The sequence below is a fragment of the Petaurus breviceps genome, unplaced genomic scaffold (assembly GCF_028583685.1).
Source record: "Petaurus breviceps papuanus isolate PSGF00001 unplaced genomic scaffold, PetGlider_PUasm1.0 567, whole genome shotgun sequence".
Taxonomy (NCBI): Eukaryota; Metazoa; Chordata; class Mammalia; order Diprotodontia; family Petauridae; genus Petaurus; species Petaurus breviceps.
Window position 1 is genome coordinate 2258112 of NW_027186383.1, and position 27375 is coordinate 2285486.

At 46.5% G+C, this 27375-nt stretch overlaps 1 protein-coding gene across 10 annotated transcripts in view; it reads right to left on the reverse strand.

Annotated features, from left to right (window-relative positions):
• The window catches only part of TRAF3IP1 (TRAF3 interacting protein 1), an 83351-nt gene that overhangs the window by 30848 nt on the left and 25128 nt on the right, over positions 1 to 27375 (reverse strand). For 3 of the 10 annotated variants that reach the window (XM_069103118.1, XM_069103120.1, XM_069103128.1), the window contains 8 exons: positions 26501 to 26602; positions 18351 to 18452; positions 15935 to 15955; positions 9989 to 10079; positions 9171 to 9254; positions 6834 to 6957; positions 6566 to 6602; positions 5154 to 5230 (listed from right to left, as the gene is read on the reverse strand). In XM_069103118.1, the coding sequence (XP_068959219.1) occupies positions 5154 to 5230; positions 6566 to 6602; positions 6834 to 6957; positions 9171 to 9254; positions 9989 to 10079; positions 15935 to 15955; positions 18351 to 18452; positions 26501 to 26602 (638 nt within the window). The remainder of the gene's footprint in view (positions 1 to 5153; positions 5231 to 6565; positions 6603 to 6833; positions 6958 to 9170; positions 9255 to 9988; positions 10080 to 15934; positions 15956 to 18350; positions 18453 to 26500; positions 26603 to 27375) is intronic. The other 7 variants (XM_069103126.1, XM_069103124.1, XM_069103125.1 and 4 more) reach the window with 5 other exon arrangements.

The window sequence follows — 27375 nt, forward strand, 5'->3', positions numbered from 1 at the left end:
TGTGTGTGTGTGTGTGTGTGTGTGTGTGTGTGTGTGTGTGTGTGTGTAGAGACTAATGTGGTCAAACGAGGCCACTCCAGCCTCCCACCTAAAAGATAAGCATAAAGAACAGAAGCGGGACCACTCACTAAGGAAGGGGGCAGAACAGGCCTTGGGCCTAGAAGGTGACAGTTCAAAGGGGACTGAATATGAACGGATCAGGTCAGCAGCCTAAGCCCATTGCTGACTACGGTGACTTACCTGCAAGCCCAGGAGGCTGCAGGGGCCTCAGAGAGCAGAGCAGCAGGGGGTGAGGTCTGATGGCCAGGTCCCCTTCTACCCTATACAGCTCACGGGGCTGGTGGAAGAGAGTGACCGAGAGTGGGGGAAAAATGGCCGCCCCCAGCCTAAAAGCACAATGCTGTAGAGATGGGGAATTTCGACTCCCGAGACACTGACTAGAACTCTGTACAAAATGCAAGAGCAGACATATCTGTGACCAGCCCCAAGGAGAATTTCATCCTACCAAAGCTGGAGAAAACAACGGAGGTAATTGGTATTCTAGGTCTGATTATGACCAACAAGAGGGAAGCAGCTGGTGACACAGGGACTAGGAAGAAGCTCCCATACACCGGGCACCTAGGCTTCCGAAAGTCTGATTGGCTGGCATTGGGTGGTATAGGTGCAGCTGGCCAGTGGCTCTTGTGAGGGTCTGAGGGCCTACAATCTCAGCAGTAGTCAATGACAAGCTAATGTCAATTGGGTCAGGCCCTAAATACAGGAGGTGGACATCCCTCACTGAACGGTGCCCTGATCAGGCCAAATGTAGAGTCCCAGGTTTAGTTACAGGACTTACATTTGCAGGACAATGACAAAGGACCTCAAAATCATGCCATTCAAGGATGAACTAAAGGAATTTGGGATGTTTACCCAGAAGAAAGGGACTTTTGGTGGGGAGGGGGAATTTCTACTCATCATATATTTGAAGGATTGTTACTGGAAGAAGGATGAAACATGTTTTCTTTGGCCCCAAAGTCAAGGACTTGATTTTAAAAATGGGTCTATGTTACAGAAGAGGGCAGATTGCGGATGGACCCTAGATTCCCTAGAATTGTGAGCTGTCTCATGGGTGGTGAGGCTGGCCATGGTCACATATCAGGAACATCACTGAGGGGCTTCTCGTTGGGCACAGCCCCTTGTGAGCCTGGGAACCCCGAACCCCTTGAGAGAAGGGGCCGCAAATGTCCCTTACACGGACTCAGGGAGTGGGGCAGCAGTCTTCCCACTAACGACACTTTTCAAAACTGAGCATTGCAAAGAGAAGAGCAAAGATGCATGTCAGTCAAGGCCTGAGCTAATCCTAGCGGACACAGCCCTTTTTCATAGTGACACTAACTTTGTGTGCTGAGAAAAAGAGTTTTCCTCTGGTTTTGTCCTGGGCCAGACTGTCTATAGCAGCTAATCTGGAGGCCCCTCACACAGCTCCAGAGCCCACAAAAGCAGCGTGGCTGATGGACATCTGGTCAGCCTGAGGGGGCCGGGTCACTTGTCTAGTCTTCGGCCTCCTCGGAGCCAGGGGTCCAGAAGGTGTTTGAAGGTTTTTCTTTTTCAAACGCACAAGCCAACAGAGGGAAGGTATTTCTGATGCCTTCCCTTGGGTCTGGGTTTCACTGATTCTGCCACAAGCTTTGCTGGAGGGGGCACTAGGACCAGGCAAGAAGCCCAGTCGAGAGTCCTGCCCAAAAGAGCCCAGGGCTGGGGAGAGGTGCTCCGAGAGTGGTTCAACAGCGACCCCTCGTGGCCAGACCAAAGAGCCACTGGGGCCACCAGAGCCTCCCCACTCCCACTCAGCTCGCGTGCGCTCTCTCCCTCCCTCCTCCCTCCCTCCCTCCCTCTCTCTCTCTCCCTCCCTTTCTGTCTCACTCTCTCCCTCCCTCTCTCTCTGTCTGTCTCGCTCTTTCCCTCCCTCCCTCTCTCTCTCTCTTTGGGGTAAGTGCAGACCTGCTGCGGCATGTACAGAGCGCCTTATAACGTTTACAAAGGGCTTTGCAATCATGATCTTCTTTGAGCCACCTACGAGCCTGGGGAGGGAGATGCTACTAATATTCCTACTTTACAGAGGACGAAACAGGCAAACAGAGGTTAAGCGACTTGCCCAGGGTCACACAGCAAGAAAGCATCTGAGGCTGGACTTGAACTCAAGTCTTCCTGGCGCTCTGAGCCACCAGCCACTTCTAACACACGTTGGCTCCCCACAGCTTCCTGGGCTTCTCTGTGAGCGTCACGGGATGTGGTGTGTCTCTGCACCGGTGCTCTGCCTCTCCTCCGCTTCCCTCCTCTGCTCCAGCCACAGCTGTTTAATGGCCTCCCTCTAAAGTGACTTTGAGTCTCCTCTGCCCATATCTGGAGGGGGCCTCGTGGACCCACACTGCTTTTTGCTCCATGACAGCGTAAGCTTCTTGAAGGCCCATTTGCGTATTTGTCCATGGAGCCCCAGCACCAAGCACTAACACAGCATAGGCCCTTACTGAGCATGTGTCTTCTGGGGAGCCCGAGCAGACCCGCCGGGGCCCCCAGCCTGGCCTGAATCCTGGGGTGTCTGATTCTCTCTCATGGATGGACCATGTGGGGCTCTTGTTAACACTTTGTTTACAGCAATCCAGGGGAGTCATTTTACTCAGCTAAGAGGCAAATGCACTGTAAGACGAGATCAGGTTTTTACATTTCCAAATATGAGCTGCTCATCGGACACCCCTGAATAACCTGCTGGTGGGGCAGTGGGCGGCTGGTGTGGTAGTGCAGAGCACTGGTCTCAGGAGGACTCCTCTTTGTGAGTTCAAATCCAGCCTCAGACACTTGCTAGCTGTGTGACCCTGGCCAAGTCACTTTACCCTGTGTGCTTCAGTTTCCTCATCTGTCAAGTGAACTGGAGAAGATGGCAAACCCCTCCATTACCTTTGTCAAGAAAACCCCAAACGGGGTCACAAGGAGTTGGACAAGACTGAAACAACTCAACAATGAATAACCTACTGTGTAATAGTCACAAAGTTAAGAACTGCCTTCCTAAGAGGCAGCATAGCCATACGGCTCTGGGTAATCCTAAGGCACAGAGAAGGTGCTCCCTGCATTGTGAGATGGAGTTTCCTCACCTGGGAGGTCCCCACACCACTGAAATCAATAGGTTCCTAGTTCTCAATGGTCCCTGAGCTGATGCACGCTGCTCTACAGCCTGAGCTCGGGCATGATGTGAGTGTGGTGGTCAGACCCTATGCTGACCGGATTAAAGAGACAGCAGAGAGCTTGCCTGCAGGGGCTGACTGTCCAGACCAACAAGGTATGAAGTGACTTCCAAATAAACCAACTATGCCAAGTGTCAGGAAATCCACTAATTCTACCGAGCACAAGTGGGCACCAGAGCACGAAAACCGAATCAGAAAGAAACAAATCTGAAATTCACATTGTAGAACATAAAAGGGAAGAGGAGAAAAGTGGGAAACAGTCCACGAGTGACTTAAAGATGCTTCTTCCCTGGGGTGAAAGCATCCCAAGTGCTGGCCCCAAGGAGCACTGGAGGCCCTCGGGCCGCCAGAGAACACTGATGCTCTGCTCCAAAAGCCAAGGACAGTCTGCATTTCCTCTTGAAAATGAAGAGGAAATACTGGAGCTGGATGGAGAACAAGCTTCAATCAATCTGATCCCCAGACTGCTTTCGGAATGTTTTATTCAAGCTAGTGGAGACGATAGGAAATGGATTTTCTTCCAGTGTAGCCTCAAAGACTGGCCTGGGACATGCCCAGAATGCAAATCTGTGCTTCTGGGACCAGAAGCCTGCTCAGTAAAAGCCAGGCCTGGGGAACCTTGTGGGAGCCCACAGCGCCCCTCCTAGCGACCCAGGCCGGGGCGCTTAAGCAGGGCTGGGCCTTTAAGTCCAGAAAAGTGCATGGGGTAAAATGATACTGAGCTTGCCAACACAGGGTTTGTGCACAGTGGTGGAAGCGACTTGGCCTTGCCTCCGTGTGTGTGGGAGAGGGCCACCTGCTCTCACTGTCTGCTTAACAAGGCGACCTTTCAAGTGCTGTGAAAGTGGCCTCGAACCAGACCCTGCTCCCCAGTGGAAGATTCTGCTTTGCTCCCCCCACCTCTGGCCTGCCCATCACATCCACCATGCCCAAGCCCATGCCCATGCCCACGCCCATGTACACGGCACTGGCCCCCACAGAGCAGGGACTGCAAAGGGAACAAGGACAAGCTGCCTTGGGTGGCTCAGGAAGCAGAGAAAGTCACTGCTCAGACGAGCTTTGCTTTCCAGCAGCATTTCAGAGGGAGTTTTCAGAGTGTGCTGGGCACAAGGCCTGGAGAGAGAATAAACCAATCTACTTAACTTCAAAGAGAGACTCATATGGAGCCTGGAGGGGTAAGCCAGTAGAGGCCTCAAGTCCCCAAGCGGGTCCCCACTTTCATTCATGCACTGCAGGCTGGACTTTTGGTGGCTGCTGGGGCCCTTCGCACTCTAGGTCCAGGACCTTAAGTCATTTAACCTCCTTAGGTCCTTGGCCCTGAGGGCCTCTCGGGTCCATCTAGTTCTTAATATATGATCTTTTACAAAGAAACACAAAGGAATCCATTCTACTCTGAAGTCACCTTTGGCATATTTAGTGAGTATCCAGGGGCCATCAAAATGTGGCTTGACAGATCAACAAATCAGGACAAAGTAGACAGCATGGACCCAGTGACTGGGCTGGCTTGGCAGCCTTAGGTCAGTGAGGCTGTCTGAGTCTGAAGCAAGCCCGGATGTTGGGCCGCCCCCATCATCGGGCAGCCCCCATCGTCAGGCCCCTGGCCATGGCTGCCACGGGGCAGGGGGGGGGCGAAGGTGGGTTACTGGGGGGGGGGCAGGATCCCCACTGCAACCACCGAGGTGCTCCACAAGGCTGCTGTTGCTTCCAAGGATGCGTGCCGGCAGGCTAAGCCCCATGGGAACAAGCGTCCCAGAAAAACCAAAGCATCTGCTCAGCCCTAAACCCACACATCTGGAGAAGGGAGGCAAGGAAAGGCCCAAGGGATGAAGCCACGGTCTCAGCGTGAGTACCCAACTTCTGGCCCTGGAAACGTAGGAAGGCATAAGCATTTCTGCAGTTTGAAGGGCTTGGCTTTACAGCTAATGAGTAAATTACCTTTTCTGTAGACTTCGGGGACTGCTGAAGTTTTTCATAATCTTTCTTGGTCTCTAAGATTTTTTTTACGAGTCCACCTGTTAAAATCAATAAAGTCTTATGTTGTAATGACCATGATAATCACGATGCTGGACATTTGGCAAGAGTTTGGGAGTTTGCAAACCGATATTATCTCAGTCACACAGTGATATTATCTGAGACGCACAGAGGTGAGATCGCTTGCCCGGGTTCGCACAGGGAATGTGTGAAGGGGTTACTTTCCCAGTTTTCTTCCCAGTTCCCCAACTTCTGAGGACCTGGATGCTTACTCATCCCATGGGCAGGGCCCCCATCTGGAGGGAGGGAGGAGCTACTCCCCAAAAACTGCTATCCAGCTATGGCCACAGGCTTTGGAGTTGGGGCCGAGGTGGGGGGGTGGGCTTCCTCAACTCAAAACCTTACCCATAAAGGAGCTACAATTTTAAGTAATAACAGGTAAAGAGACCCTGGCTCTTTCTTGCAGCTGGTTTCCCTGATATAATGAAATATTTTGTCGCCATAAGATGTAGACCTTGAGAGGACCTCAGAAATGTTGGAAAAGTCTAGTGTGTGTATGGTGCTGGGCTAGGCTCACAAAGCCTCGTCCCAACAAGCCTCTTCCCCAGGAGCTGGCCTTCTGTGGGTCAGCCTCATTTTACAGGGAAGGAAGCAAAGGTGACTAAATCAGCTCCAAAGTGGGGTCAGGGACCAGAAGGCAGATCTCCTGACTCCTGGGCCAGTCTGAAGCATGGCGTCCTGCTTGGACGTTGGGAGCTGGGAGAAGCCCCACTCCCATCTCTGCCTCAGCTGGGGCACCAGGTAAAGGCTTTCTCAGAATCAATTTTGTTATCTAGAAAAGGGGGATCACACTGTCTCCTTCACAAGGCTCTCCTGTGGGCCTATAGAACCAATGTAACTGCCTGGCATATGTTCAAGGGCTGCATAAACACCATGAGTTGGCATCCCCTTCCTCAGCTCCTGGCACAAAGGCCCTTCAGAGACAGGCCAGCCTGGAGTCACTGTGTGCCCTGACCCAGAGTCTGAGGCAAGAAGAGTCCAGTGATTTTCCTTAGGTCCTTTGAAAACTGTGTATGTGTCACAATGAGAAAAAAAGCAAAGAAACCAGTGAAATGAGAAAAGAAAAGTGAAGAGGAGGGAGAGAGGAAGGAAGAAGGGGAAGGAGGAGGGCGTTGAGGATCCCAGGGGGCCTCGGCCACGCAGCGGCAGCCGTGGGTTTTTCTCTGTGTGTTTGGTGGTGGTTAGCTTGCTTGCATGTGTCTGATTCAGGGCCAAGGGTCTATCACTCCTTGCTTTGTCTGTTTCTTTGATAACTGGCTGTTAAATCTTTAGCTTTTGGAAAAGTAAGGAAATAATGAAAAGAAGTCAGAACATACCATGTTTCTCATCTTCTTCCAGTTCGACGGCTGGTGCCTGGATAAAAACACAAAGCCACATTAACTCTGCTGCCCCTCTGTCCCCTCACCCAACTGAGAAACCCAAAGGTACCATTGGGAACATTTAAAGACTTGAAAAGAAATCCCTGAATGAGAAAAATCCGGGTCAGCCCATGAAACATGGCATCTCCCGAAGGAAACAGTCCGCGTGCCGCTGGGGCGCGGGGAGGGGCAAAGGACGAGCTCCCCACGGTCCGGCTCCACACACCGTGTCCATCTCTGGCGCGTCGGAGAGCTGGGGGGTGGCCTCCACCACAAACTGGCTGTCCTCTTCGTCATCCGAATTCTGGGAATCGATAATCACGTTGGAGACCATCTTACCGCTGCCCGTCCTGAGGAAAGAAAAATGCCATTGTGTTAGAATTTAACGTCAGCCACTTTCTTTAAGACACATGAAACATCAGGAACCAAGTCGTGTGAGGTGACGACAAAAGCAGAACTGCTTAGACTCTGGCCTCAGACTTCTGCCCTCCCCACCCACCCCACTGTCTGTTGAGGTTTTGTCATCTGTAGATCAGGGATCACAAAAGCACCTACTTCTCAGGTTGTTGTGGAGGAAAAGACGAGGAGGGAATATTTGTAAAAAGCTTCTTGGACTTTAAAGCTCTCTAGACATGCTAAGAGGTCAGAAGCTCTTTGTCTTTCAAAACTCAGCAAATGCCATTTTAGACAAACCAGGCAAGACCCCAGGATGCAGGGCCCACTTGTGAAACTAATTCAGAAATATCAGCCGTCCTTAGTCTCAGAAACTCACTTTATGTCCCAGATATCATCGAGTGTACAGCTGGGGAAGGCAGGGAAGGGGAAGGGGGGCCTGGAGTCAGGAAGACTGGAATTCAAATCCAGCTTTAAACACTAGTTGTGTGACCCTGGGCCAGTCAGGTGAGCTCTGCCTGCCTCAGGTGATAACAACAGACGGGTTTGTTGTAAGGATCAAATGACATGACACATACAGAACTCCATGAACCTTAAAGTGCTGGGTGAATGACTGTTGCTGCTGCTGTTACTACTACCACCACCACTACCACTACTCCACACAGATCTGAAGTGATCTTAATGGGCCCCTGGCTCTTTCCCTTTCAATCAGCAGGATCTAACGATAACAAACCCTAACTGTGTCATGCTTATGTTCAGAACTGTGAAGAAGTCTGGCTTGAGTAGGCCTTGCATACTTTTTCCATTTTTCTCACTGAGTTATTTATTAAGAAGAATCTTTTGGAGATGAAATGGGAATATGTAAGAGTTGATTTACATTTGAAAACAAAGTCAGTCTACTCTGCCCCAGACTTCTGATTAAATAACAAAGGTGCACATGAAGGATTGTGCAGCAAACATGTATTGATCCGATGAGTGATGTTTAAAGCAGAATTCTTCCTTCATTTTCTCCTTGCGGTTCCCTTCACATATAAGTCTACACCAATGGTCTGTGCCAATGACAACCACTGCGGTTTTGGAGAAGGTGAGGGATTATTTGGCCAAAAGCTCTCAATCACGACGTACCTAAAATCAGATTTCTGGATTATCTGACTGTTTGAAACAAAGTGATGCTTTTTCCAAGTGGCAAAGGTCACGGGATAACACCAAATTTGACTAATTCAACCCAAGAAGAATGAAGCCTCTAATTTATGGAATCCACTCATTATCATGTAGTGTAACTTCACGTTTCTACGTGCGAGTAAGGGTTCCTCACCAAACGGAAACATGCTGGCATTGTGTCTACACCCAGGCTCTTGTAGTGGCACTGAGAAAGTCTGCCAGTGAAAAGCAATGGAAGGTGCTGAACCATCTTGGAAGGCATTTATCAGTCGCCAACCCTCTCTCCCTCAATCAGACAACAGTAGATGCATTACTTAGTCTCCTAATTTCTGTCTGTGCAGTTGAATGGCTTAGAGAAAACAAAGTTATTTCTGAGTCAGTGAAGTAAAATTAAGTCAAAGGTGGTTTGTGGAACAAACAGCTAATAGCAAAAATCATATTATAAAGGAGAGTCAACAAGTAAGGAGAATTTTCCTTTGGTGCCAACTTGATTTACTCGTGTTGTAAACAGCAGGTTGGAACAGGAGGTGCTCAAGAGTATGTGCTGTTAATAAAAGAGCTGGCAGTATTTTTGTTCATCTTTCTGGAGAGATGAGGCCTAACATGTGATCAAACCCACTTTACTTGTCACCTCCCCTGGGAATGGAGTTGATGAGAGGATTACACCAGGTCATCACAAGAGAGGAAATCACTGTTAGACTGGATGAGATGCCATTATTCCCAGCATTCTCATGGGAAGGCAATTTCAGATTGTCAGATTAGTGAATCAAGCTCTGATCAGTCACCATCCTATAAAGGGCTACATAAAAGGAGGAGATTTATGAACTCCAGCCTTCAAAGTTATGTTCTGAATTATCTACAGTCTTAGAATCTCAAAAAATGCATGAGCAAAATGACTTATAATTTGCTTTAATGGCAAGAATAAGAAAACTCACAAAATAGTAAGACTGACAAGCAATTTTCTCCCAGACATGTGGGCCTGCCCAGGCCCTGGGCCCATAGTTCTCACCTCTCCGGAACCAAAACTTCGGCACTTTCTGATCGCTTGATTCGAGGCGGGGCTGGCCGGGCACTGCCAGGCCGAGATAGTCTTCTAAAAACAAACACATATGAAAAGCTCAAAAGTCACTCGTTTTAAAGTAGACTGTAAGAAGAAAAACAACATTAGCTCCATCAGTACTGAAAACAAGCAATGTTTTCTGTGTAGCAGCAAATGTAGCAGGCTGCATCCTACAGAAAACACGCTGGAGAGGCAGCAAGGTGACTGTGGCCCAGTGGGTGGCACCTGGAGTCAGGAAGACCTGAGTTCAGACACTTCCTAGCTGTGAGCCCTAGACAAGTTACTTTTCCTCTGCCTGCCTTGGCTTCCTCATTTGTAAAATGGGGATGATGATAATAATAGTTCCTATGTTAAAGGACACACACACACACACACACACACACACACACACACACACACAAGTATCTGGCAAGCCTTGAGGTGTGTATGTAGGAGCCTGAGTGAAGGAGCCTTCCCAAGAGGCTCAATACAGCAGGTGAGCCCTCAGGTACCTGCAAACTGGAGAATATTATTATCACAATCTAATAATTAGAGACAAATCCAAGTTCCATACTGCTTTTCTAAACAAGCTCAGACTTAGGAATCATCTCCATAGAAAGGGATGTCGTGTGTTTATAGAAATACGGCTTGATCTACATTAACTAAATAAGCAGTTTCCACAAATGCTAGCCAAATCAATGCCAGAACATCGTGGGCACCGGACTCTGCTCCTTGTTTCTGTGGCCTAACGATGGGAAGTTGATAGGAGGAAAAGAAAAACCACCCACCTCTGAGAGATGCCAGCTGCAAGGTCATTGGGCATTTCAGTATTTTCTGACATCACCGGCTTCTCCTGGGTAACCATTCCAACTTCTCCTTCTAAATATATAAAGAGGCAATCAGGAAAACTGAAAGGAACCCATCCTATTAATGCAGGCCACATTTATAGTCAGTGCCAGTAGGTTATCAAGGAAGGTCAAGACTTCCCGAAAGGACACAACCAACCAGCACTGGAAGAGAGACAAGTCAAGCCAGGTTTTAAAACAGAGAATTCATTTCTACTCATGATCACCAAGGTCCAACTGTCCCCCCTGTCACAAATGTATAAGGTGTGTTTCTAAACAATGTCACTTGCATTTTTAGCTGAGAAGTAGGGAAAGGGAACAAACATTTATTAAGTGCGTGCCATATACTGTGCAGTATGCTAAGCACTTTCTACACAGTCTCACATTTGAAAGGAAAAGGAATGGAAACACCAGACTAGAGCAGGAGCCAGGCACAGGAAATGCTTCCACCCCCACGCATCCACGTGGGGGGCTGCTTTGGGTAGTATGATGCTAAATGAAGTCAAGAATGAATTTAAACGAATATTGCATCAAGTTTCACTACGGAGCCCCTAAGAAAGGGAAACAGACCCACCACCACCAAGAATATCAGAGGACTGAGGCGCTCGCTCACCAAAAAGAACAGGAAAGGGAATTCTGCAGCAACCTGCTCACAGGCCACAGTATTTACCTTTTGCCCATGGACAAGTGATGGTTACCTCTGCTTCAGCCGCAGCTTAGCCTTGCTCCAAAGGGAGCACTCACCCACTTGTCAGGTGAGTAGGGACAATAAGTTACTCCCTAAGCAGAACCCCCAAAGGCTTCAAGGTTAAAAGAGCCAAGAAAGTGAATGAGAGAGGCTTAGGGGTAATTCTGATGGGTGGAAAGAAACACAGAAGGGAATGTTAATGATCATTAACATAAATGATTGTAGAATAAATGTACAAAATGCAATTTTCTACATGTATACACAGGCACACGTGTGTATGCGCACACACGTGCGAGTGCAGAAATAGCCAGCTGCCATTTACTCAGGTTTAAGGCTGGCCCAGTCCCTTACAGACATTATCTCCTGCCCATATTTTCACAGAGTGATTAGCAGGATGCTCAGAGGTAGAGGAACAAGGGGTCAGAGGCAGTATCAGAAGACAGCTCACACAGTGGGGGTCAAAGGTGGAAGGGACAGGCTGTGCCTGCTCAGAACAGCTGGAACAGCTGCTTGTCCACCTGATCTCCACAGGGAGAAGGACCTGCCAGCTGCCCAGAGTGCACGCCTAAGACTCATCAAGCTAGATGATCGCTGCCCACTGTGGGCGAGGTTTATGGGGATAAATGCTTTCCCAGAAGAAAGTAGAAAGTACTAAGTCCCAGGAAGCTTACACGGAGCGCTGTTCCCTGCTGTCCACTGATGCAGGCGCATCAGGACACTGCACAAGAGGCAGGAAGTAGCTAGGAAATGAGTGTCTGAGAAGAGGATTTGCATTTCTCAAGCATGTCTTAAGAAGCAGGGATTCATCTTCCCAGTCAGCCGAGTTCTTAACCTCAGCGTCTCCCTGATTCTTCCCACTCCCTCACTTACACATTCCACCAGCTGCCAAGTCCTATCAACTGGACACCTACAACCTCTCCCCTCCGTCCTCACTTTCCCACACCAAAAGGTCAAGGACCCGATGAGAGGAACTTCTCCTACAAGTCTGATTTGGATCAACAAGGTCCTATAGGAGAAAGGACAGAAGCAAACTGGGGAAACGTGACCCCTCTCCTTGGGGAAAGGACATTGTGCAGCATTTAGAGAGTGACCTGCAAACAATCCTATCACCCAAATACTTAAGGCAAGTGGGACTGAACGTTTTCAAGAAGGAAATTCTGAAAGTGACAGCGGTAACAATTTCACTGAGTTAACAAATGAGGGAAAGGGAAGGAATCTGTCTAACGAGAGTAATGTGGGGGCAGCTAGGTGGTGCAGTGAACAGAGCACCAGCCCTGGAATCAGGAGGATTTGAGTTCAAATGGGGCCTCAGACACTTAACACAAAAACTAGCCCTGTGACCTTGGGCAAGTCACTTAAGCTCAACTGCCCTACCTTTCCCCCCTCCAAAAATCAAAAATCAAAAAATGAAAAGAGACTAATGTGAATGAAGCAACTTCGATTTTTAAACACAGGCAGACAGTTAAGGATGGCTACAAAATTGTAGTATGTAGCCTGGTCCTGTAAGCACAATGTCAGCAACAAGAGGCAACATGCGATTGTGGATCAAGAAAGGACTGAGATTCCAATCCCACCTTTGACAGGTACTGGCTGTATGAGCCTGGCCAAGGGTCCTTGAGCCTCCCAGTGCCCCCAAGAAATCCTCTAAGATCCAAGCTGCCCAAGAGGCACTGACCTGCCATGGTGGAAAGACTGTCCTCACGGCAAGGTCCCTACTCTAATGAAATCTCAGGAATGGACCAAAATAATTATAATCGGATGTTATCATGATGATTATCAACAGTAACAACAGATGTGTCCCAAATCCTCAAGTGCAGCATTGGCTTAAGGTGCCAACAGAAGCTAAGGTCTGCCCTGTGGTGGAGAGAACGAGGAAGGGGACACATGACTTGACTCTGATCTGAGTTTTTTCTTCAAAGGAGGCTGATCTCTGGGTGAGGAAGGAAAGAATAAGGCAGGAGAAAACAGGAGAATCTAAAAGTGTCTCATTTCCCCTGAGGTGCAGCCACCAAGCCCTGCAGAACCTCACCCCAGAGTGAGAACTGGCAGAGACTGGGGAAGGCCAAGGAGGGCTCCAAGGGGCAGGAGAAGGACAGAGCCCGCAAGCTGCGGGAGTTGAGTTCTGATTTCTGGCAAAGCGCTACACTGCTTTGTCACTGGGACAGTTAATGAGCATCTAACTCCAATAAGCCAGCATGATTTCATCAAAACCAGGCCATGCCATTTACCCCAAGGATGGCCAAAGGAGAAAGGCCCCACAAAGGCAAAGTATTCAGAGAAATGCTTACTCAGATGGCGAAGAGCGAAAACCAAGCAGCTGCCTAACGGCTGTGCAAAAGCTGAACTAATGATGTTATGGGGATGTGACGGATTATCAGGGAGCTATAACGAAAGAGAAGGGTCTGAAGCGGCATGGAAACACGTCTACAAATGGCTGAAAGGCAAAGTAAACACAATCAAGACAGGAACCCAGAAATGAGCATTTATCAGGGGCTTACTATGTGCCAGGTAAAACACACACACACACCCACACACACACACTCACACACACACTCACACATACACAGTCACACAAACACACTCACACATACACACACGCTCACAAACACACACACACACATACACTCACACATTCACACAAACACACACACACACACACACACACACACACACACACACACTACACTGTAAAAGAAAAGAAGAAGAAACCAAACCCTGTGGCTGAGTGAATAAATGAATGGCTGAGCTTAGCTGCAAAGACGAGATGAGACACTGGGCCCTCCCTCCATAAGAAGCAGGGGCCTGTGGGCACAGAGCTTGGCACACTCACTCGATGCATGGTGGCTACTCCCCCCCTTCTCTTTTATTCTTTGCTACAAGTGGGGGGGATGCAGTGAAGTATAAAGACAGCAGGAGAGTTTGCGGGATTTCTGCTTACAGACGAGCAGAACACAGCAGAGCAATCTCGAGGCTTCTTTACACCCAAGCTTTTCTCAGAGAGCTCACAGAATGTCTTCTGTCGTCCACACGGACAATGTGAACAAACGCTCGGCAGAAACGGCCATAGCCCGTCAGTGACAGGCACTTACAGACAGCAATCATCTCGTCCACCTGAGCAAAGAACCCGCGACACAAAGAGGCGGTAGGACTGCCACTTATCCCGAGACTCAGCTATTGAGACCCTGAGAGAGGAGGCGGCGCCCACAGGGCGGACTCGCGGGTGCCTCCCAGTCCCTGGCAGGGGATGCTTGCAGGGGAAAGACAATTCCAGCACTTCTTGATTAACTACAAAAGTGGCCATTTTGTCCACCTGCATGGCAGCCCACAAACCAATGAATTATCACAGAAAACCAGTCCTGGTTTTAGATCCATCTGCATGAAGGAGAAGAAGAAAGAGGATGAAGGGCAGGAGATGAGGATGGTTAAGAGAGTTAATAGGAATCTCGCGTTTCAAGGCTGGCAAAGTAGCTCATCAACATTATTTCACACCCAAGACTTTTTCGGTTCCCAGTTTTGCGAAACACCTCAGTCCTCTCAATGGATCCTTACAACAGCCCTGTGAGGTCAGTGCCGTTATTCCCTCCACTCTACAGATGGTAAAACTTAAGCTTAGAAAAGTGGAATGACTTGCCCAGGATAGATGAAGGAGGATTTGAACTCAGGTCTTCCTGACTCCAAGCCCAACACACTACACATTAGGCAGCATGCTGCCTCTCCAAATTCAGGAAAGATCTTGGCAAAATGCAGTGGATTCAGAGAGTGGTCTATTGGGTCAAAAAAAGAATAGTCTTTAATAGAAAACTGCCAAGTCAGAGAAGGCTCTTGGGTGGAGCACCTCAAGTATCCTTCTTTGTGCCTGAGAATCCTGACCCTAGGTGACTTGGGAGATTTACCTCTTGACTTGGGTGGAGGCAGAGAATCATAGAATTTTATAGTTGGAAAAAGTCTGAGTGGTCATAGGGTCAAACCTATGCCCCCACCAGAACGATGGCCACGCAGCCTCTATGGGGAGGCCTCTGAGGAGGCGGGAGTCTCTCCCTCCCCCAGGGGTCGGCCCATTCCATCTCTGGACTTGGCTCTACCTGTCACCCTCTATTGGCCCTACGGCTTCTGGTGCTGCCCTTCAGGCTCCCAGGGCTCAAGTCTGCCAACTCTTCCCTCACCTGCAGGCAGATAATCCCTATGTCTCCTCCCAGGTTTCACTTCCTCAGTGGGGGGCTCGAATGCTATCTGCCAACATCCTTTCATTTCCTTCTTTATGTGTATGTTGTGTCCCCCAACACAATGAAGGTTCTGGTTTTGTATTTGTAGCTCCCGGGTCAGCATGCAGCCTTCCACATGAATAGATGGCCAAGAAATTTTGCTGAATTTGCTGAATTCAGGTGGGGTGTGCCCTGGTCAGACCATTACTCCAGCAATGTATTCAGTCTGGCTGCCATAGCTCATTGCCTCCCCTGCATCCCCTTTTTCATAATGTCTCCAATCCATCCTCCACTCAGCTGCCAAAGGGATCTTCCTAAAGGGTAGTAGGTCTGACCCCCTAGTACAAAGCAGGCATTTAACAAATACTTAATGGATGACTGACTGATTCTGGGCCCACTTTGAGAATGATATTACAGAGGACAGGAACCAGTTGGGTTGGTGGGCTCCAGGCCTCGGAGGACAGTCCTGCATACCCGAAGCAGCTAGGACCGTTTATCCTAGAAAAGACTCATGCCAGGGAGGTGGATGGGAGACAGAGCAGAGGGCAGAATCTTGTCATCTGGACCATCGTGTGGGAGGGGAATTTGACTTCTATTTCTCTGGATCCAGTGTTAGAACTTGACCTGATGGACAATGTTACACCTGATGTAAGGAAAAATTCCTCACAATTATAGGCAGTCCAAGGTGGAATGGACAGCTTTGGGAAGGCGTCCAGGTCATTTTCACTAGAGGGGGAGCTTCTATCAGAAGCCAGAAAATAACTTCTGAAGAATGCTCCAGAGTGGACTGCTGTATGACTGGGGTGAGTGGGTAGGTCTATATGGCCTCTGGAGGCCCTTCTGATTTTAGGGTTTAATTACTTCCAGTGGATGATTCTGCAGCAATGCCCAGCATCTCACTGTTCCTATTAAAGCACACTACACAGGGAGCATGCAGACAAGGGGCATTAAAATGCATTTGCATCTACATCACTTAACACAGGATGAGAAAAGTCTTACCTGTATCACTAGCGGAGTCACCTGGAAAGAAAATATATTCACTTTGAATGTCTGCAGGAAGCAACTTAGCGCAGCCCGATTCCAGAACCCCTCGACTCCCCACGCTGGCTGGACTTACCCATGACAAGAACCATCTTTACCTGTCCCTCTCCCCTTTTCTATTTCCTAGCTGTTATCTAAGGATGGTCAGAGAATTAGTTACATGACTGAAATCCAAATGCAGCCATTTTTTAAAGCTTGCTCATTCTGAGTTTTAAATTCAACTATACATATGTACACACATACACACGTGTTGTTGTATATGTGTGTGTATTTCCCATTTCTTTCTTATTTTATGTATTTCATTGTTCAAAGGAAACACACCTACTCTGCTTCCTGCCTAGGCAACAAGGCAAGAAACCACAATTATTATGAAAGAAATCTGGGGCTTGGCTGCTCCTATTCTGGAACCCACAGAATCAAGTTGCCAAAATATTTGAAAACTCAGAAGTGAAATCAAATCCTTCTCCATCTCCCCTATTTGAGCTGACAAAGCTTTGTCCACATGTCGGTAGAGGATGAAGAGAAAGAGGCTTTTTTTGTGAGCTTAGTATCTTGTTATGTTCACACTCATACAGAAGGTACTTAGCCTACAGGTGACACTTTCTCTGTTATTTACAAATATCACATTTATTTCCAATACTACTTCAAGAAGTCATTCCCAACTCCTTTCAATATCCTTTGTAACTTTAAAAAGTGCTGCAGGGTTCCCTGGCCCCTCCCCGCCCCACAGCATTGACACTCTCCAGAGTTTGTTAAGAAAATACCCAATGACAAAACACTTCTATGACTGTAATAACACTTTAGATGAATTAGTGTTTCATTTGTTCCAAGAGTTTCTATGTACATGGAAGAAGGTCAAGCTGAGACAAGCAAGCTCTGGTTTATGCCATTTACAGAAGGCATGTTTATTTGTCCAATAGAGATCGGCAACAAAAGTTGCTGGCACAAAATAAAGCGCCCAGAGGCATGGCTGGGAGGCCCCCTTCCAGCCCTCCTCTCAGAAGCTCAACAACCCACCGTTAGCCCTCAGTCCATAGGTGAGAGTCACGAGTTGAAAGTGTCCACAAAATCAAAAGCAGTTTGTCACTGGAAGAGGGAGTTTCCTTCCCTGGGGGTTCCCTCAGCTCTGATTCCTCCCCAACCAGGTGCCCAGCTGAAACTTACTCCCACAGATGTATGGACGAACAGGAAGGAGGCAGGAGCATTGTCCCTTCCCTTGTTCCGTAACTGGCCATGGCTTTCCAATGCTAGCTGGTGCTACCGCCGTGCACCGTGACCCAATGAGTTTCCAACGATGGTGAGCTGGGCTGCCCCTGGACTGAGTAACACATACACAACTATCCTCCCCACTGCCCCACCCTCATACACATACATACGTCTGCAATGGAATCCAATGCTCTCACTGAAGTGGTAAAACAGACAGGTGGGCAAATACCAAGGGAGGCAAAAACGCCTGCCCTGAGCAGCTGTCTCATCGGCCCTTAGTCAGCTGAAGCCCCAGCAAACAACCATCCCACAGGCATCCCAAACTCCATCCCATGGACACTGGCTCATTTTTTCTCCTTTTCAAAGGATGAAACTTTGACGTGCTGCCCTGCACTAACTGTCGTTCATCGTTTTCATGAAGGAAATACATGCTATTGCTCCAAAGCTCTTTCCTGAAGAGAAAGGACGTCACTGCTTTCCTGAGGAATAATGCATCACTTGTAAATAAAATCCAGAAAAAAGCCCTTGAGAATTCACAATTTTGAACAGCCACGACCTGACCCTGACAACCTGCTGTGGCTCAAAGTACCAATTCTCTCACTCTAGCCTAGCTCTGACCCTAGATCTCACAGAGTCGGTTGTGCTGGAAAACAGGTTTCCTATTAAAATCAAGAATAGAAACTCTTCTGGCTAAGAGATAACCTGCAGGGAGCTCCAAGACAGCATCTCGTAGCCCTTGGCCTGATGTCAGCAACAAATCTCACAATGATGTAAAAAGGCGCTTCCAGAGGAGCCTCGCCCCACTCTGTGCCGAAGTCCAAAGAGACGGCACAGCCAGATGAGGGCTGGATGTGAGGGGAGGAAGCCCTACGGTCAGTATCAGTCCCTCCCCACATGCCACAGACATGGTGACGGCTAGCAGCGGTGCCCACGGCTAGCAGCGGTGCCCACGGCAGGCAGACATCAGAGGGCCCTTGTAAAGAGCTCCATGCTGGGGATCAGCAGAGAAGCTCTGAGATCTCTCTCCTGGCAAGCTCTTCAGAAGAGGCCCCACCAATGGCAAGGGGATCCTGGAGAGCTAGAGTAGGGAGCCACTCTGTCGGGAGCAGGAACGTTATAGCGGAGATTCTAGGCATTCCCCAAAGGGGCAGCCAACGCAAATACTTACCTTTCAGCTTGGCTGTCGGCTCTGGCTCAGCATTTTCATGCCACATACTAGCGGGGCTGCCGTCTGAAACACTAGCTGGATTATTATTAGCTTCCTTTCTTCCTGACATAAAATAGTTTAGAAGAGGCAGTTAAGGGTATAATCAGAAACTCAACCAATTCAATTGCAACTCTAACTGAATGCCCCTACAGAATGCTCTGTAGCTAGCTGATTATCTAATGTTATTTACCTAAGGCTTCTCTGGCAGGGAAAGATCACTTGCAAATGTTCAAAGGATTTAGCAATACAACAGAAGTGAGGGGCACTTAGCTTCCTTGGTTATGGCACTGGGACACAGAGGCACATAGTATAGGCTTCAGAAGTAGATGGTAAGCTGCCCTGGCTTGAACACCTAGAACCTGCTAACCGGTCAAAAGTGGCCATCCCCTACTTCCCTGTGGTCCCCCCCACCCAACCCCATTCATTCCTAGTTGGGATTTAGTCCCTCTCTCCTCTCATCAGGAATGGAAGGTGAAATGGGGAACTGATAGGCAATTCTCTGGATGGGGTGGGGTAGGGTAGGGAGAAGAATGGAATATTTTTTAAAAGTTGGCCCAGGCAAGTACTAGGCAGACTGGGTGGACTCATGGTAGCAAACAGGGGTAGCTAGCTGATGTCTCATTGGAACAGCAGTGGGAGATATTCCCAGGCAACCCAAGTGACACGGGAGGGCTGAGCACCTAAACAGACTGTTTAAACCAGAAGCTATGGCCCCAAGTGCGTAGAGTTGGCCAAATTCAGGGCTGGACAGCTCCCTGACTCATTAACAACTTGCACAGGCTCAGAAGAAGAGACAAAGACAGATGATCCTTACTTATTTTTTCTTACCAAAAGAACATTTTTTCACATTTAAAAAATTTCAAGGAAATAATTTGCAACATGAGAGGCCGTGTTATATGTGAAATGCTACAAATGTCAGAAAAGGAAAATCTAAAACTTTTTAAAAGTGAAAGACAAACAGTATTCACTGAAAAGAAACTGCTGATACATAAAAACCTGTTTTTGAATGACCTACTTCAGACACCTATTAATTTATGAAATTAAAGCTACATATATGTATATCTATATATATCTATCTATCTATGTGTATATATATATATACATATACACACTGAAAATTAGCAAGTGAGATAAGAAAGCAAACATCACAGAGCAGTTTTAGGGCCCAGAGCATGAATTATGAAGAAAACACACTTTTAATTTCTCACTGGTTTTTTTCATTTGAAGACGTGGTACTTTTTTTTTTCTAACTGAAAAACTCCCTGACTGGGAGAGCCAATCTTCGATATACCAGCCTTTTATTCTGGTATCATGGACCTTAACATTCTCCTGCCCCAACAGAACCTTGTGCCAGGTCTATATCCCAAAGAAACCAAACAAAGGGGAAATGGTCTTATATGCACAAAAATACTTATACAAGAACTTTTTGTGGTGGCAAAAGACCTAAAACAAAACTGGAAAATGCCTCTCAATAGGAGGAAGGCTGAAGAGACTGCAGTATATGAATGTCAAGAAGTAATACTGTGCTCTACGAAATGAGGAAAAAGCTGTTTCAGCAACATGGAAAGATGCAGGTGGACAGATACCGAGTGAGGTAAGCAGAAATGGAAGGACAATTTATACAGTAACACACATATTATTAAAAGGGACAATTCTGAAAGGCCTAAGAGCTCTCATCATTATCACCTTCAACAACACTATATACATAGCAATGATTAACCATGATTCCAGAGGGATGATAAATGAGAATGCTGCCCACGGTCATAAAAGATGACGAAGGTTAAGAAACACACTTCTGGGGGTGACTGGTGTAGAATGCAATCCAGGGGTTCTTTCTTTGGTACAGAGGTCTTTCTTAGTTTCTTTCTTTTTTGTGGGTGAAAGGAGATGGGAGGGAAAAAAAATCATGCTTGATAACTGAAAAAGAATAATACTAACAACTTGAAAATGTTAAAAGAATTCAAAAGCAATACTAGATCTGTATCCTAAAGAGATCAAAGAAAAGGGAAAAGACCTATTTGTACAAAAATACTTTTCTGTGGTGGCAAAGAACTGGAAATTGAAATTGAAAAATTCCCCCTCCATTGGGGAATGGCTAAACAAGTTAGGGCATGTGATTGTGAAGGAATATTGTTCAGTCATTTCAGTCATATCCGAATCTTCTTGACCTCATTTGGGGTTTTCCTGGCAAAGATACTAGAGTGACTTGTCATTTCCTTCTCCAACTCATTTTACAGATGAGGAAACTGAGGCAAACAGGGTTAAGTGCCTTTCCCAGGGTCATACAGCTAGTAAGTATATGAGACCAGATCTGAACTCACGAAGATAAGACTTCTTCATTCCAGGCCAGCACTACCTATAAGAAATGATGAGGGGCGGCGTAGAAGTAGGAAAACTCCCTGCGCTCCCCCCATAATCACTTCAAATACCTATGGAAATTACTCTAAACAAACTTTAGGGCTACAGAACCCACAAAGTGATACAGAGAAACAAATCTCCTGAAGACAGCCCAGAAGGTGGACAGGAAGGGTTCATCACAGCCCACTAGGATTAGAGCCCAGCCCTGCATGAGTCCGGGGTTTTAGCCTCAGGACAGCCCGACCAGCCATGGTTAGAGAGTCTTCGGGAGAGTGGATCACCAGCAGCTGTGACGGTTTCCTGAATTATCAACGTATAGATGCCAAAGACAAAGTGAGAGGTCAGTGGACTTTGAGAACAGGGGGTCCAGGAGTGCAGTCTGGCCTCTGCCCCAGGAGGGAGAAGCAGCTAAGGTGTGGCCGTGTGGCTGCTTCAGAGCTCCTGGCCTGCAGATTGTAGATGGACCAAGCAACCATTCTGAGGGGTAATCACTTCTGCTTTAACCTGATAGGATCTGGATTGCTGTCTAGGATGGAGGTCCTGGGGTGAGTGACCAGTGAGCCAGAGCACGTGGAAGCTTCAGAGAGGGCAGCCAACTAACAGCTTCAGCAGCTGTGAAAACCCCAGTGATTTGGGACAAAGTTCTCCTCTCTGGAAGAAGAGTTCTACTGTGGCAAAAAGCTCAAAAGTCAAGTAATTGAGTAGCAAATGAGCAAGCAAAAGGAAGAAAAGCAAGCAAAGGAATCCAACTTTGGATTTCTTTTTTGGGGACAAAAACGATCAAAGCACAGAATGGCAGGAAGACAATGAAGTCAGAACTCCTGCACCAAAAGCTTCCAAGAAAAATATGAACTGGTTACTGACCACAGAGGACCTTAAGAAGGATTTTGAAAACCAAATAAGAGAAGTAGAGGCAAAATTGGGAAGAGAAATGAGAATGATACAAGAAACTCATGAAAAGAGAGTCAACAACCTGACTGAAGAAAATAACACTTTAAAAAATAGACTGACTCAAATGGCAAAAGAGGCTCAAAAAGCCAATGAGGAGAAGAATGCCTTAAAAAGCTGAATTTGCCAGATGGAAAAAGAATGTCAAAAGCTCACTAAAGAGAATCATTCGTTCAGAATTACATTTGAGCAAATGGGAGCTAATGACTTTATGAGCAATCAAGATACTATTAAACATATCTAAACAAATGAAAAATAGAAGGCAATGTGAAATATCTCACTGGGAAAACCACTGACCTGGAAAATAGATCCAGGAGAGATAATTTAAAAATTATTGGACTACCTGAAAGCCATGATCAAAAAAGAACCTAGAAATCATCCTTCAAGAAATTCTCAAGGAAAATTGACCTGATGTTTTAGAACCAAAGGGCAAAACAGAGGTTGAAAGAATCCACCAGTCACCTCCTGAAAAGAATGCCCAAAAGAAAACTCCTGGGAATATTATAGCCAGGTTACGCAGTTCCCAGATCAAGGAAAAAATATTACAAGCAGCCAAGAAGAAACAATTTGAATATTGTGGAAACACAATTAGGATAACATAGGATCTGGCAGCTTCCACATTGAGGGATCAAAGGGCTTGGAATATGATATTCCAGAGGTCAAAGGAGGTGGGATTAAAACCAAGAGTCACCTACCCAGCAAAACTGAGTATCATCTTTCAGGGGAAAATATGATCCATTCAATGAAACAGAGAACTTTCAAGCTTTCTTGATGAAATAACCAGAGTTGAATAGAAAATTTGACATTCAGATACAAGAAGCAAGAGAAGCATGAGAAAGTAAACAGGGAAAAGAAATCATAAGGAACTTATCAGAGTTGAACTATTTACATTCCTACATGGAAAAACGATAATTGTAACTTATGGAACTTTTCTCAGTATGAGGATAATTGAAGGGAATAGAAATGTGTATATATGTGTGTGTGTGTATATGTATACATAAACATATATATCTATATAGGAGGGTATATGGGCATATGTATACATATGTGAGTGTGTGTATATATGGCTATAGGTATACATAGACAGAGGGCACAGGACCAATTGAATACGAAGGGATGATACTTAAAAGGTGAAATTGAGAGGTGAGAGAAGAATATAATGAGAGGAGATGGGGAGAGACAGAATGGGGTAAATGATCTCATATAGAAGAGGTGAAGGAAAATGGTGACAATGGAGGGGAAGAACAGGAAGGCATAAGGGAATGAATCAACCTTACTCTCCTTGAATTTGGCTTAGGGAGGGAATGATATACACACTAAATAGGGTATCTCACCCTACAGGACAGTAGGTGGAAAGGGGATGAGAAGGGGGATGATGGAGGGGAGGAAAGGTTGGGGGGGGGAGGGAAGTTGGAAGCACCCACTTTTGAAAAGGGACAGGAGCAAAGTAGAGAATAGAACAAGTGGGGGGCGGAATAGGATGGAGGGAACTACAGTCAGTCTTTCACAATATATCGACTATGGAAATGTTTTGCATAGCTACATGTGTACAACCTATATTGAACTGCCTATCTTCCCAGTAAGGGTTGGTGATTATGGAGAAAGGGAAAGAATCTGGAATTCAAAATTTTAAAATCAAATGTGTTAATATATATATATATATATATATATATACACATATACATATACATATATACATACACACACATAATTATTTTTTCATATGCAACTGGGAAATAGGATATACAGGCACGGGGGTATGGAGATCATCTTGCCCTACTGGAAGGTCAGAGGGGAAATGCTGAGGACATAGGAGAGAGCAGATTGGGGGAGGGGGTATACAGGGGGATCGCTGTTTTGGGGTGGGGGTAGGGGAAAGACGGAGAGAAAATCTGTAACTCAAAATCTTGTGGAAATGAATGATGTAAACTAAAAATAAACATAAAATTTAATTAAAAAAAAAGATTTACAGGAACTGATGCAGAGTGAGCAGAACTAAGGAAATATTGCATACCGTAACAAATATTATACTATGAACAACTGTGAATAACTGCTGTTTGAAACAATACGATGATCTAAAAAAAATCCCAAAGGACTCATGATGCAAAATGGTATCTGTACCCAGAGAAGTCTGAATCAAACTACTATTTCCATTTTATTATTGGCTGTTGTTTTGTATTTTCTTCCACCAAATGACTAATATGGAAATATGTCTTACATGATTGTATAACCTATATCAGATTGCTCATCATCTCAAGATAAGGATGGGGACAAAGGAAGGAAAAAATTTGGAATTCAAAATTTTAAAAAGTGAGTGTTAAAATTTTTTTACATGGAATTGGGGAAAATAAAATATTATTAAAAATTTAAAAATAAAATAAGAGCAAACAATTAAAGTAACAACAAAAAAAAGAGAAGGCTGGTTTCAGAAAAACCTGGGAAGACCTATATGAAATGATTTAAAGTGAAGTGGGTAGAATAGAAAGGACAATGTTCACAATAATGGTAATATTATAATGATGATTAATTGTGAAAGACTTAGCTACTTCGATCAAGGCAAGGACCTGAGACAATTCCAAAGCATCCAGGATGAAAAATGCTATCCACTGTCAGAGGGAGAACTGAAGAACTCTGAGTGCTGATTGAAATACACTTTTTTTGCTTTTATCTTTCTACTTGTGTGTGTGTTTTCTTTTGCAAAATGACTAACAAGGAAATATTTTGCATGACTTCACATATATAATCGATATCATATTGCTTGCTTTCTCAATGTTAATTTGTTTTTTATACACAATTGGGAAATATTTAGCAAAATAAACAAACAAATTTTAAAAATGCAAAAGGAAACTTCAGTCTGACTCCTCCAGCCCCAGTTCACTTCTTGGGTTGGAGGTCATTTCTAATATATATTGAGTAAGGCTCAGTTTCCTCATTTAAAAGTGTTGGGGGGGAATAGGGGTGACTAGGTGGCACAGTGAGTAGAGCATCAGCCCTGAAGTCAGGAGAACCTGAGGTCAAATCTGGCCTCAGAGACTTAACACACACACACACACACACACACACCTAGCCGTGTGACCGTGGGCAAGTCACTTAACCTCAACTGCCCTCTGAAAAAAGCAAAAATGAATAAATAAATTAAAAATAAAAGGGGGAATTAACCCAGGCCGTACTTCCATTACAGGCTTGTCCTCAGGAAAGTTCTGGGTTTGACTTTAAAGCCCCTGTAAGCATGAACCATGAACTTATTCCTCTGTTTTAAACAGTAGCCTTCTATCCCTAGCCCTTTAATGTGGGCAGTGGTCTGGATGCTGATTATATAAGACAATGCTTGATTAATTAGTCTCTACCTTCCCACCAATGGAAACCTGAACCTTCTAACAAGGATGAGGTTAGAATCACTGGACAAATTCTTGCAAAAGGACAAGTTCTGCCCAAAGCCAAGGGAAGGCTTTTTGAACAGTGCCATCTTTTTTTTGGGGGGTGGGGAGTGGGAGCAGTTGTTAAGTCCCAAGAATTACAAGTGTCAGAACCAGGTAGGCTGCATAGAGCAAACAAGCTCTACTGACCATGGCATAGGAGGCAGCCTGCCAGGAAACAGACATCCTCTCAAGTAAGCATCTGCTACCAATTCTGAGCTAGTAGGAAAGGGCTGAAGCCTGTTTCTCAGCAGCATCAAAAACTCTAGACTTCATTTTACACTGCAAAGCAAAAGGGGGAAAATTCTCTTTATTTTAGGAGATTCTTTTTTTTTTTTTAAGAGGGCAATTGGGGTTAAGTGACTTGCCCAAAGTCACACAGCTAGTAAGTGAGTTAAGTGTCTGAGGCCGGATTTGAAGTCAGGTCCTCCTGATTCCAGGGCCAGTGCTCTATTCACTGTGCCATCTAGCTGCCCCTATATATATATGTATTTTGGAGGGCAATTGAGGTTAAGTGACTTGCCCAAGGTCACATAGCTAGTTTTTGTGTTAAGTATCTGAGGCCAGATTTGAACTCAGGTCCTCCTGACTCCAGGGCTGGTGCTCTATTCACTGCACCACCGAGCCACCCAATTCTCTTTATTTTAGATACTAAAAACCTAAGGGAACCATGAGGGCTGCCTCAAAGCACCTGAAAGGTGGAAGAGGGCACAGAACTCTGAGAACAAGGGGTGAAACGTAGCATGGTTGCCTTAGGCTCAATATCACAGCGAGCCTACCCAAAGGGGAAGGAGCTGCTGTCCATCATGGACAATCTCAAAGAAAAAGCAGCACGTTCACTGATGGGGGGCAGGCAAGAGAGGGGAGACTACGTGGCTGCTCCCAGAGCCTCAGATTGTGTCATCAATAAGGAGGGAAGCATGGGAACCACCTGCCACCTGGTGGTAACCCGGGTATCTCTTGGAGCTGTCTACTCACCTACACACTGGGCCCTAGGTCCTACCTGGCCAGGGTCACTGAAGCCACTTTTCCCCAGCATTCCCTGTAAACACCACCTACTTTTAACCCTGGCCTATGTAATGTCCTGTTCCTTACAACAGCTCACAGCAGGCAAGGTGTGTGGGCTCTTGATCTGTGCCCCTCTGACCCACCTGCTCTCCCAAAGGCTGTGTGATGCCAAGCAGACGAGCTGGCGAGGCTGACACTATGAGCAGTAGTAGCCTTGAGAAGGCCCATAAAGGCTCACTAGGAAGGGTTAGGGCCCTTTACCCATTTTATTAGTGATGCTGAAGCAATGGCCTCCAACACCCTCTAAGAGCTGACAGAGAGCACATAATGGTGAGCAGGGGAGATTCTCAAAGGGCTGAGGTAGCACTGGGGGGTCCTTACCTATCTCGGGAGATGCCATCTGCTGGTCCGGATCTTTAATCAGTCCCACCATTACTGGGTCTAAAATAGTCTTAGCTGAGACAATATTAGCCTCCCTTCTTCCTGACATAAAATATTTCACATAAAATGTTAAAATGTGGTTTAAGTTTTTCAAACAGCTGACTTGTTAAATTTAATATCTAAATAAAGACAAACAACACTGTGCTTCAGTTAGTGACATCGACTAAAAGCAGCGCCGTGCAGGGGAGGAAGCTGACGCAGATGGCATGGGCAATCCCACGGGAAAGCTGTGCCAGCCCTGCTCTGACACACTGGCTGCAGGTCAGGGCCCCGCTGGCAGCCCCACACGCACCGCACACTAGGACCCCCAGGCTAGGCCAGAGGCCGGGCCATGGCCTGGTGCTCCACCAGCACCCACGCAGCTGACCCCTCCTTGGCATGAGCTGAAGAAAGGAGAAAGCTCTTGTGTTTCAGGGAAAGGCTGGTTTTGATAGTTCAGCATTCTTTTGTTCTTGAAGCAAAAATATAAGACGAAGTTTTGTGTTTGCTGCTGTTACTGTTACTGTTTCTGTTGTCGTTGTTGTTGTACCTGGGGGCTTCCTTTAGCTCTCTGTGTGTGTGTGGGGGGGGCTGTTCTGCATCTTGCAGCATCAGAGAGTTGCCAAGGGAACCGAGAGACTGAATGGTCTGGGGTCGCCCAATCAGCCCCCATCAAAGGCGGGCCTTGAGCCTCACCTTTCCAGCACAGGCCAGTTCTATACCCACTGCACCTGGCTGCCTCTCACTACAGCTGAGACACACACTGAACATATACACACAGAAATGTCTATTGTCCGAGGGACACAGCACACCCACACCCTAACCCAAAGGGGGGA